The sequence below is a fragment of the Gavialis gangeticus genome, unplaced genomic scaffold, assembly GCF_001723915.1.
Source record: "Gavialis gangeticus isolate Ggan-Ray unplaced genomic scaffold, GavGan_comp1, whole genome shotgun sequence".
NCBI lineage: Eukaryota > Metazoa > Chordata > Crocodylia > Gavialidae > Gavialis > Gavialis gangeticus.
The window spans coordinates 62,594,246-62,606,691 of record NW_017728993.1 but is presented as its reverse complement, the minus strand read 5'-3'; the positions used below and the strand labels follow the sequence as shown (position 1 = coordinate 62,606,691).

The 12,446-nt window shown below is 46.1% G+C and overlaps 1 protein-coding gene across 1 annotated transcript in view; it reads right to left on the bottom strand.

Moving 5' to 3' along the window:
- Window positions 1-12,446, bottom strand: part of RFWD2 (ring finger and WD repeat domain 2) — a 288,015-nt gene that overhangs the window by 139,781 nt on the left and 135,788 nt on the right. Inside the window, exon 16 of the mRNA XM_019528351.1 lies at window positions 8,110-8,191. Within this exon, the coding sequence (XP_019383896.1) occupies window positions 8,110-8,191 (82 nt within the window). The remainder of the gene's footprint in view (window positions 1-8,109; window positions 8,192-12,446) is intronic.

Here is a 12,446-nt window from a genome sequence, read left to right as displayed (position 1 = left end):
CCCTTCCCTGCCTCTGGCTGCTGCTTTCCCTACTGTCCTGGGGGCCAGCAAAGCTTCAAAGCTGCTTCTGCTCACTCCAGCCAGGCTGCTTGGGGACTGGGCTGTGACAGCAGCGGCAGCAGGCGGGTTCCCTCCCCCTGCCCAGTCTCCAGGAAAGAGGCCTGGGGAGTGGCAACTCGACCCCAGCCCATCACTGCTCCTGCTGTTGCCCTCTACCCCAGGACAGAAGAGAAAGCAGCAGCCACAGGCAGGGGAGGGATGGGAACCTGCCTTTGAGCACGAAGAAGGGTGAGGTTCTTACCTGCTTTGGGGACTTTAAGTCCCCAGAGGCTCCCCCAGCGCAGTCCCATTCAAAAATGGGGAGGGGGGGGGTATAGCCATGTCACTGCACCTCCTCTGGATCTGCCCCTGTCCACATTTATTATGTTTTAGTAAATACAGGCAACCCTCACCATTCGCAAGGGATACGTTCTCGTATCCCCTGTGAATAGCAAAATACACGAATAAGGCATGGCGTTCGTGAACTCAGTGCCCCCCAGCCGCTGGGGGGGCATGGCAGCGGCAAGCACGGAGTTCCCAAGGAGCTCCTTTAAGTGTATTTAAGAAGCGGGTTCAGCAATAGTGAACATTTGAAACCGTGAATGCTGAACCTGCAAATAGTGAGGGTTTCCTGTACCTAATTGCATCCAATTATCCCTCAAACATTAATGAATTAATTCACAATAAAACCTGTGTGTGAAGCAGGGGAACTGTCCCCTTTTTATAGGAAAGTGAGGCAATGGGAAGATTTTGCCTATTTTTTCACAACAATGAGCACTTACAAGTCCAGTTAGAGTCAGTGAGACCTGCAAGAGCCTCAGCACTTTTGAAAATTAAGCCTTAGATCAAGGTCAAAAGGGAAATCCTTAAAAAGGCTGGAAGAGAACACTGATCTTCTGGTTCCTAAGCTAATGTCCTAAACACATGGCCAGAGCGTGCTGACTCTGATCATACATGCAATTATTTACAGGACTGGTGCTTACTTTTTCATTTTTAAATGCAAGTGGTGAAACAGTTACCATATTCTCTAGCACACTGCACACCTCTAAATAAAATATGCACCTTTAGCTAGATTCAAGATGGGGGTTGGATAAATTCTTAGAGGAAACAGACATCAGTACCTATTGAGCATGGAAGCTGGGGCTACAGCCTCTTGATTAGAACCTCCTAGAATTTAAATGAGGGACACTGAAAGTAAGAGAGGAACAGTGGGAAAAAAAAACGTTGGTTATAACCAGTTCACTCTCCCTTTCAGCTTCTATTCTCTGCCACTGTGTGACAGAGGATACTGGGCAAGGTGGACATACAGTCAGTAAATGGAGATCCTTATATTTTTATGTTTTTGTTTTTGGAAGACATACACAAAAGATATTTTACTAGGGTCATGGCTGACTGGTTGATACAAGTCAGTCCTCTTAGAAAGAGATGTGTCCAAGAAGTGTGGCTTTCCAGGAGACAGCCTCATCAAGATACTACAGACTACATGCAGCAGCTCACTTGCTCAGAGCCAGCTTGAAGTGCTCAGGCTGTGAAAGGGTTAAACACTAGACTCTCACTCCCCACCTCCTTTCTGTTTTCAAGGACACAGAACAGCAGCAGCTATCTCCGCAGCTATAAGTCAGTGCCTGCTTTCTTCTATGCTCCCCGCTTCTATTAAAGGAAAAAAAAAAAAAAAAAATCAGCCTCCTCACTTAAGATATGCATCCCAATTTCAGAGGGCTGATTTTGGAAGGAAAGGTGCATATTATATGCGAGTGAATAATACTTTCACTAGTTCTTGCACTCAAAAACCTTACAAAAGTGGTTCTCAGCCTTTTTAGACTTAAGACACCTCTTGGGAAATACCAGCTCTTAGTTTTCACTTTTCTGATTACATAAAAAAACAGAGCAATCCTTCTGTTGTAAAAGAATTCAGAAAGACTGTAACAAGTCAGAATGTTTTCAACGCTATGAATTCCTATTTGGAATCTCTGGGTTAATTTTTGTGTTTGCACATCTAAGTGTTAACATTGTGTTGCACCCTGTGACACCCTTGAAAGGTTCAGAAGGTACTCCAGGGTGCCATGGCACCTTATCTGAGAATTGCTGCATTAAAAATGAATTTCAGTCATATATGTATAACTCCTGAGACAATGAAAATGAAACATCCCACTGCTGCCCAAAGCTCTATTGGATTTTGTGGATCACTGAGCATTTCAAGTGAAATGTGGTACCTGTTAGGGCTGTGCAAAACAGTAATGTTTCATTTTGATTTCAGATTCACCATTTCAAAGGGACAGTGTTTTGTTTCGCTGTTTTGAAGCACTAGTCCCTTTTGTTTCGCCAAAACTGTTTTGCTGCTTCGACATGTTTCAGCATTTCACCTATAGGTTATAACGGGGAATCACGAAAATGCCTATAACTTTGTCATTTATTGCCTGATTCAGATGAAAACGGAAAGGATGGTAGCCCCATGAAGCCTGTCAAGTTTCAAGGAGATGGGTGCAGTGGTTTCTGGGAAACTGTGCCTCAAACTGTTCAGAGCAAAACTTGCGTTCTGTAACTGATGTTGTGCTTTCCTGCACAGTCAATGCAGTGTCAGGGAAAACACATTTCTTTTGTGTGGAGAAAGAATGACAGAGAATAACAAAAACAAAGAGGACTTCGGGGGAGGAATAAACTGAAATGAATGGATTAAGAAAGGGCATTAGGGTAATTCGGAAAGGACTGGATCCCACTTCCTAGGAACAGACTAGCAAGTAGGAAGTGAGAGCCTTCCTGATGCTCCTGGAGGACAGCTCAGTAAGTTGACAAAGGCACAGCTGACAAAGCTCATTTCAAACAAGGTTTTTAAGCTCCTTCTCTGTCCCTCCCCCAGAGCACTGGGATTGGAAGGGACCTCAGGAAAGGATGACAGTCACTAGCCAGCTACACATACCAATATCAGAGCAGTCCTTCCCTCCTTTTCCCCCTCACTCTCCTTAGTTTGTATTTCCCTGTAAGCCTGGCTTTGAAACTCAAAACTCTTTGAAATTTTCAGAATGTTGCGAAAATGCACTGGAAGCCTTGAATTTCATTTTGGTGTCGGTCTTCTGAGCTCGAAACACGTCAAAACACCTTTGAAACAAAAAGTCCATCGAAATTTTGCGCAGCCCTAGTGCCTATCCCTATCCTAGCTGTACCATCAAGTCTTGTGTGTGGAATGCTGCCATTTTCCCCAGCCACTTGAAGCAGTGGTGCTCAACCTTTTGGCCCTGTGGGCTCAGAGTGGTACACAGCTGGTCTGCAGCAGGATCAAGTCCTGTGTCACCTCTACCTGCCCCCAAGGAGCCCCACACACCCAATCTACTATGTAGAGTCACATTATCCAAACAGTGGGGCTCCCCACAGATCCAGAAATTTGGCATCAGGGGAGTAACAATGAGCTACCATCACTCCCCAACAGCCAAGTTTTCAGATTCGTGGGAGAGCCTGGATGCCATGGATCTGCGGGCCAGATTTTGCCCTTGGGCCGCGGGTGGAGCACCCCCGCTTTACAGGCTAGGGGAAGGAACAAACTTTGGGAGAATGAATGTTTGGTCTCACCTCTAACTACAGTTTATATTTTTGCATATTCACTGAGCAATTCCATGCCCCAGGAAATAGTCAAGCATTATTCCTCCATTTTACAAATAAAGTTAACCAAGAGGTTATAAAAGACCACTCGAGAACTGGGAACAGAAGCCAGGTCTCTCATTATGGCAAATCCAAGCCTTACCCACTCAGCTAGGACACTGAGCCTCTAAAAGTCATATGACAAATAGACAGGTTTAGCTATCTTCTCTCCTAACATGATTCCAACTCTTAGCTTACATTCCTGTCCCAGAATCACAGATGACAGACCTTTTGATTCCCAACATTCAACTGCTGTCTTGCAAATAGTTATATAAATCACTGAGAAACCCGCTCTGAAGGATGCAACAGTAAGTCCTTGTTCCTTTTAATTAAAAATGTAGACTTCTACTATATAAAAACGCCCCCCAAGGAAAGACTAAGAATTTGTAGCTTTGCAGGACTCCAGTAACATAAAACAACATTCTAACTTTAGTCATGATTACCAAGTTATCATTAACTTTTGGGTACATATATAGATAACTTTCAGATACCTACACAGTAGCACACAGAGATCTAAGAAAACTGATAACTAAACACAAAAATTGGTTTTTAAATAAGATGGACAACTGGAGAGCAAGAATTCTTTTCCACTCCAATTATTTGCCTCAAAAGACAAAATACACAGAATATCCACTAATAAACCATCTCTGATGATGGAAGAGGCTGGCATAGTATACAGGACTGAGGGATACTGTCTGTAATTTTGGAAGAATTGATCTTTTCTCCTGCAGGAATCAACTGATCAACCTTTTGTTTTTCTGGTCAGTGACAGGGAAGCATGCGGACTACTGCTTACAAGATTACTTTCCTCAATGTATGTACAACTGGAAAAGAGGGCTATACTGCCTTTATACAGGCCCAAATTTAGGCATTAACACTCATCATGTAAGGTAAGAGGTAGATATACACAGGTGCATCTCTTCAAGGGAAGGTGGAGAAGAATTCTTAAAGCTGCCACTCTTGCCCAGCAATAAGAAAAGGAAATAGAAAAGAAAACAGTATTTCCTACCTAAGTTCTCTCACTAAGCCAGAAAAGGACTAGAAGAAGAGTTGCCACTGTTCAGACAGGGAAAATAAAAAACAACCCTTTAATAGTAGTAGTGACAAAGAAGGGAATAGGGATGCTGAGCGTCCCATTATGTATTAGCCCTGACCAGATCTGCATATGCTTTGGCTAATGAGTTTAGACTTTTGGCAGGTAGGTACCTGGTAAAAGGAGTTATGCTGCCATAGCATTTACTTGACAGATTCTTGTTTCACTTTCATATAGGTTTCCAGTTCCAGCCTTTGTCTCTAACATCCTTGTTACAAATTTAAACAACACCAAGTGAAAATACTGCTCAGGGACTGAATACAGAGTGTACTTTTTAACTGAAATTCAAGATGTGTACAGAAGAACTGAACTATTTTGTGCTTAATTTTTATATGTAAACACACTTTTTGAAACTTTTTCAGAAGGAAAAAAAGAAGTGTCTTCTGCTGGGATGGAAGGTCCAGTTTTGTGAAGCCAACTGTAAGTGAACAACTTTTTAACATGCTAATAAAAGCATGTCTACTTGAAAGATAAGCTCCTTTTTAAATGCACATCGTGATTGGGGAGCAAAGTGATAAAAAGGTTGATAATTTATATGGAGAGAGTTTCTTTTGCTGCATTTAATTGTAAAGAAAACAGTATTGACTTCCACCAAAAAGAAGGGGAGAAAAAAAATCTATTAAAAACCATTTAAAGACCTCTTTAATATAAGATTATCATAAAAGCTACATTTTGCAAGTTAAATTACCAATTACCCTGAGAATGTCAAACACATTTAAGGAACACTAGTATGACTTTCCCGTATAACAGAATTTAAAAGCATTTTAAGGGTAGAGAGTTGTAAGGTTGAATGTTTTATGAAAAATTAATTTGTCATTTCAAAGCAAATCATGAACAGCTCTGTCCAAATCAGTGTTTGTCCACTTGGGAGAAGTGATTCACAGTGGCTGCAAGAAGGAACTCAAAAGACATGCCTGGTTCATTAAACTGATCTGCTCTTGTACAGTGACTGCAGATAAAATCCTATTTAGGGAAAGAGAAAGGTTATATACTTCAGTTCTATCCATTCACTCTTTTATAGGCATCTTATTTTTTTCTACCATACACTGCTGTAGTGGAGAACTTTTAAGCAAGTCATAAGGGAATACATGCTGGGAGCTACAAAATGCCCAAGGCACTTGGGCCCAGCAGGACTTTGAAAAGATGGGGAGGAGCAATCCATTCCATCATGTGCTTCTGTCACACTAATGTACCCCTCCCATCCTAATGTTATACAGGCTGGTGCAAATACTATGTTTTCTTCAGGTTGAGAAACATGCTATACATTCTGCTGGCCACAGCTTTTTCTCCATGTGCATGCTTAATGATATTGGTTTGGTTTACCAAAAAGCCTTGGACTTGGAAGAAGCACAAGCAGGAGGAAACAAAAGGGGAGGCCTTCTCATTCCTCCTGAGAAAGTAGGGCAATCAGCTATTTACCTCAGGTGTCTGTACATGAATGCATGCAGTCTGGGAAACAAGCAGGAAGAACCAGAAATCCTTGAACAGTTATGGAACTATGACATGACTGGAATAACAGAGACTTGGTGGGACAGCTCTCATGACTGCAGCACTGTCATGGATGGATAAAAAGTGTTCAGGAAGGACAAAGGCAGGGAAGAGGAAGAGGAGGAGCTGCGCTGTATGCAAAATAGCTGCATGACTGCACAGGGCTCCAGTAAGAAACTGGAGAAAGGCCTGTTGAAAGTCTCTGGGTTAGAGTCAGAAGGGAAAGCAACAAGGGTGACATCATGGTGCGCACGTGCTATAGACTACTAGACCAGGAGGAAGTAGTGGAGGAGGCTTTTTTTTTTTTTTTTAAACAGCTAGCAGAAGTTGCCTGATCATAGGCCCTGGTTCTCATGGGGGACTTCAATCACCCTGACATCTGCTGGGAGGTCAATACAGCAGTGCACAGGCAATCCAGAAAGTCTTTGGAGAGTTCAGGTAGGAGCTGTCTCCACAACCCAGTGAGCTGGGACCTGGCATAGAAGGAAGCACTGTGCCACCACGGTGAGGCGTGGAAACAGTGCTGTGTCCCCACCACTGCTGGCCAGGCAGGGAGCGACTTAGTTTGGCAGCCTTGGCAGCGCAGCACCCTCTCCTGCACCCAGTCCTGTATGCTGGGATGCAGAGGCAGCACCTGACTGGAGCTGGTCTGGCTCAGTTGAGCTGTGGCCCCATGCCCCACTGTGGGTACAGATATCTTGAGGGTCATGTTCCCCCCTGCTGCATGGCCTGTGCCCCTTCCCCTCTCACCCAACATGAGGCCTGTGCCTGTTCTTCTTGCTCCTCCCTACCTCACTACCATAGATTTGCTTGGAGGGAGCTGCAGGAGCTGCTCTCCACACTCCCTGGCTGCCACGTGCATGTGTGCGCATGCACATGGCACCCCTTGCCTGATCACTCTTTGCAGCCCCTTGCAGGCAGGAACTCTGCCAGCCTGCAACAGGAAGCCCGCAGTTTCTCATGTTTTTCTCCTTTAAAAGGGGAAAATCCATGATTTTCTCTTTTAAAAAGAGAAAATCTGCGGTTTTCTACATAAAAGGAGAAAAATCCATGTTTTTCCAAACCAAACAGAAAACCCAGATCCCTGCTTGTGAGGAGAGGCTGAGGGGATTGGACTTATTTAGTCTGGAGAAGGGAAAACTGAGAGGAGATTTAATAGTAGCCTTTGAACTACCTGAAGGGTAGTGCCAAAGAGGATGAAGCTAGACTGTTCTCAGTGGTGGCAGATGAGAAAACAGGAGCAGTGGTCTCAAGTTGCAGCAAGGGGAGTTTAGATTAAATATTAGGAATAAATTTCTCACTAGGAGGGTAGTCAAACACTGGAAGAGGTTACCCAGACAGGTTGTGGAATCTCAGTCCTTGGAGATTTTTAAGACCCAGCTAGACAAAGCCTTGGCTGGGATGATATGTGGGGATGGTCCTGGTTTGAGTAGGGGATTGGACTAGCTGACCTTGTAAGATCCATTCCAACCCTAATTTTCTATGATTCTATGGCTCTTAACCCATTTTATCTGCAGCCACTCCCCTTGCTAAGCATATGTAGATCCTGTGAAAATCCCTTCAGGCTTTAACTAACTCAAACTGCTCAGTACTAGTAAAGTACAGTTTGCATTGCACAGAATTTTAGAAGACGCCAATTAGAATTTCCTGGTTAATAGAACAAATTATCACCATTCTCATAAATCCTAAATTTGGACAAAACCTCTCTCCCTCTTGTCCTAAAGGATTCAGTAGTATCTTGGCAAATCAGCAGGTCAGTTGCCATATTCAGTTGAGCAGAAGCAACCCCTTTATGGACAGAGACAGGGAACACAGAAGTTGAGTCTTTGACACAAGGACTAATTAAAAACAAGTACCTTTTGCATCATCAGAGCCTGAAGCCAGTAGTTTTGGGTCCATCAAGTTAAAGTCAACACTCCAGCATCTTTTCTCATGCTCCTGTTTTGAGAAAAGAAAATATTTGAAATGTAGCAAGCTGTAATTTATAAATTTAAAATAAATATGAAAGGAGGAACATATGTAGCTTGGTATAAACTAACATGGGATTTCTGGACAAGGAGGCTTACTAGGTTTAGTAGCTCTTAAACAATGTTTTCTCCCACTCAAGCCCATGCTTGTGCTGTTTTAAAAGTCATCCCAAGAGAAGCCAACACTCGAGCTGCACATCAAGTGGTTTTTTTTTTGTTTTTAAATTAAGGGTTATTTCTCTCTTGAAAAAGAAAATGGCAATCCCAAAAGGCACTTATATGAAAGTACATTTTGGTTTGTTATTGCTTTTGCGACCCTTTTCTCACTCCAAATAGAACAAGCACGTATCTTTCAAATACCAATAAACTGGACTTTTCAAAGCAACTTTAGTGTGCTCCTTTTTAAAACCCCCAAAAGCTTATTCAAGCACTAAATATGAAAGTGATCACAAAAATTCTTGTTTGTCCCTTGCATTTGGTTCACTGGCACCACAAGTACAAAAACACAAGGTTCTGTTAAATGACACTCGAAATCCATATGGGAAATACCATACCTCCACAAGGGCTGAAAAGGGTCTGATAAAAACAGCAAGGCCAACATTCTTAACAACATATCAGAGACATTCAAGACATGTGCCTGTGTGCACGACAGAGTAACCAAAGACGTAAGACGGAATAAAAGAAATAAAAGCATAAATAATGAAGTGGGACACATTTCTTTTACCATAAATAATAGCTGAAATCTCCCTCCTGTTTCAGTATTCCATACTTGCAATGAAACAGTTATAACAAAATGGAGGAAACAATGTAAAAGAAGGTTTACTTTGCCAAGAAGGCTTTCTTGACAACTAAGCTATGCAGGGTAGCAAGGGTTAATGACACACAATATTATAATACAGATGAATTTATAAGGAAAAGCACCATTATGAGGAAAGGCTGAGGGACCTGGAACTCTTCAGCCTGAAAAAGAGAGGGCTGAATGGGGACTTGGTAGCAGCTTACCCCTACATCAGGTGAGTACATCAAGGGCTCGGTGAACAACAGTTCACCAGGGCACCTTTGGGGAAAACCAGGAATAATGGCCACAAACTGCTGGAAGACCATTTCAGACTCAACATTAGGAAAAACTTCTTCACAGTCAGGGTGTTCAGACTGTGGCATAAACTCCTCTCCAGTGGTGGTGGGATCACCTATTCTAGAAATCTTCAAGAGGACACTGGACAGTCACCTTGCCGAGGGTTACTTGCCCCCAGTTGTCTTCCCTGCTTGGTGCAGGGGGCTGGACCTGATGATCTTCCGAGGTCCCTTCCAGCCTTACAGTCTATGAATCTAGATTAATAAAATCAAAGCTTTTGTTTAATTTAAGAAAAGCATTGCATTCCTATTTAATTGTCAAGGTGAGGGGCTGAATGTTACTCTTATGGCCATGGACAATCACTCATCTGAAGAGATACTAAGGGATTCAGAACTTTGCTGCTGAAACCATGGTGTTGGAGTACACATACACCACCAACAGCACATTTTTCTAACACTACAAAGTTGCTTAAAAAGCACACTCTCCAGCTACAGAGAAATAAGGGGCTGCTCTTCAGGTCCCCCACACCACTAGGGAGTCTGTCAGTGAGCCCAATCACTGACATCCATCTTCTCTGACGAGCTGTCAGTGATCAGAGGCTCTTCCCAGTGTTCTCATGGTGAAGGCTGCAGCTCTTTCTGGTCTTCCCATGTGAGCTCTGGCAGTGGAAAGAGCTGCAACAGCCCCTACAGGAAGAGCAGCTGCCACCTGCCCTGCAGGAACCAGGGCTTTTCCTGTACTGGCAGTGGCAACTTTCTGCTGCTCCCAACACCAGGGGAGGACAGGGTTCCCTCAGGTCTCTAACAACTCCTCACGGCTGGGAGAACAGCTGAGGATCCTTGACAGTAGAGGGAAGGAGTGGAGCACCGTGGGATGCTGGAGGTCCTAGATATCCATGTAGCGCTAAATCAGGGGCAGGCAATTATTTTGGGCAGAGGACTGCTTACCGAGTTTTGGCAAGTCATTGAGGGCTGCATGGGCAGCTCCACTCCTTGACAGGTGCCCTGCCCCCGGTCACCATCTTGGGACCAAAAGTCCCGCCCCCTGCCCTTTGCCGGATATACTCCTTTCAGCAAGGAGGTTTGCCATCTTGGAACCATAAAAATACCAAATTGTATTTTAAAAATCAAATGTATTACAACACGTAATTAATTTCATTTAAAAAATTATTTTTGTCCTGATTTCCATGCGTTTGTGTAGAGTACATAGAGGTGATCAAACAATAGCTTAAAACAAAGCCCTACTCTTGTATATTGTGGGAGGGTGCGTATAGGTTTGTGGGTATGTGGCGTGCGGGGGAGGGTGTGGGTGTCTGTGTCAGATTTGTGGGGGGGTGGATAGGCGTGGGGGCTGGGGGCATGTGTGGAAGGAGGGAGACTGGGGAGGGTTGTGGCTTGGGTGGAGGGGGAGGGTTTCCCCACAGCTCACCCCTCCACAGCAGGAAGAGTCCCCGCCAGCACCTCTGCAAGCCAAGGCTCTATGCTCCTGGCCTCAGGGCACTGGCCCCATGCTCCCACTTCCCCACATTTGCCACTGCTGTCCTTCTCCTGCCACTTCCGCATCCCTCCCCTGGCTTGCTGCTCTGGAGCCAGGTCCACGTCCCAGATGACAATGGAGCCAGGAACCAGGTGGTGCTGGTGCCGCTGGTAGGTGAGCAGCAAGAGAGTAGGGAAATGGCTGTGGCTGGTGGGGGGGAAGGGGCAGCAAGTGGGAGCACAGCAACAGCTGGGCGGGAGCATGGGACTTGTGCCAGTGTACTAGGGCCAGCACCAGCGGGGCCCATAGAGCTGGGCTGGTTCCTCCTCTCCCTGCTTGAGCAGCACAACCCAGCTTCATACAGGCCCTGCTGACCCAGACCCCGCGCTCCTGAGCAGAAACTACTGCTCAGCACAGAGGAAAGCAGCACCTCCCCTGCTCTCCGCTGGTGGACAGTTTTAGCTGCATCCTCCCAGAGGCCATGCTACACTAGGCTGTGGTGCGGCTCCTTCACCACTGCCTCTGTGCTGCCCAGCACAGCAGCAGTGGCCGTGTGGGGCAGCAATACGGCAGCTCACAAGCAGCAGTGAAGGAGCCGAACCACAACCTAACAGCGCAGGCTCCTGGCGGCTGCAGGAAAGTCTGCCTGGCAGTAGTGAGGTGGAGGGGCCATTTCCCCCCACGTCAAGCAGCAGTTTCTGTCCAGCTGCTCCTGCTCAGCCTAGACAGGTGAGCCTGGAGCTGGCATGGGGCCCAGGCTCAGCAGCAGCAGCGTGGGACAAATTGCTGCCCAACGCAGGAGAAAAAAAAAAAAGAGGCCTCTCCCGCTCCCTGGTTCAGCTGCTCGGAGCCGTGCATGGCGCTGCCTGTGCCTACTCTCCACTGACCCAGGGGGCAACCCAGAGGCAGCAGCAACATGGTGGAGATGCAGGACAGCCCCATGTGGGTTCCGGGAGCTCCGGCCACGGGGTGGGGAAGGGGCTTTTCTCCTATACTAAGCACTGGTCTGTCTTGTGCCACTGCTGCTCAGCCTGGATGGGCGAGCGTGGGGTGCACGGTGTTGGGGCTGCATGCACTGGTCCCCACCTGTACTGCAGGGCTGGGGGTGGGAATGGGAGCAAGCGGGCACACGGGAGCCAGCAACAGCCAGGCAGCAGTGTGGGGCCCACACCAGTGTCCTGAGGCCAGTGCCAGCGGGGCTCAGAGCAGGGCGGCAGGAACGCAGGGTCCTGGCCATCCCCAAGGACTGGAGTAATTGCCCATGGTCCTCCCCCACCCCTTACCTGAATTTCCCACTCTGGCACAGTGAGGCACAAACAGCCCCACAGTCCCAGGCCAGAAGCCCCTGCTAGGCAGGGGCTTTTGGCTGGGGGAGGAGGGAGCAGGTGGGGTTAGGTGGGCCCTGCTGTTGAAGGAGCCTGCTGTGGCTTCCCCTGGGTCCTACTGTCCCTGTCTCATCTTATGTTTGACAGGAGCCAAGGGCAGATAAATATTAATTTTCTAAATTTTTTAATGGCCCCGCAAGCTGGATAGAATGGCTTGGCGGGCCATATCCGGCCTGCGGACCGTATTTTGCTCACCCCTGCTCTAACACCTGCTATTATTGCAAAGGTTTCCGCAGTAGGAGGCCCAAAGTGCTACTAAATTACCCTCTATCCATCATAAAAGCAACTGC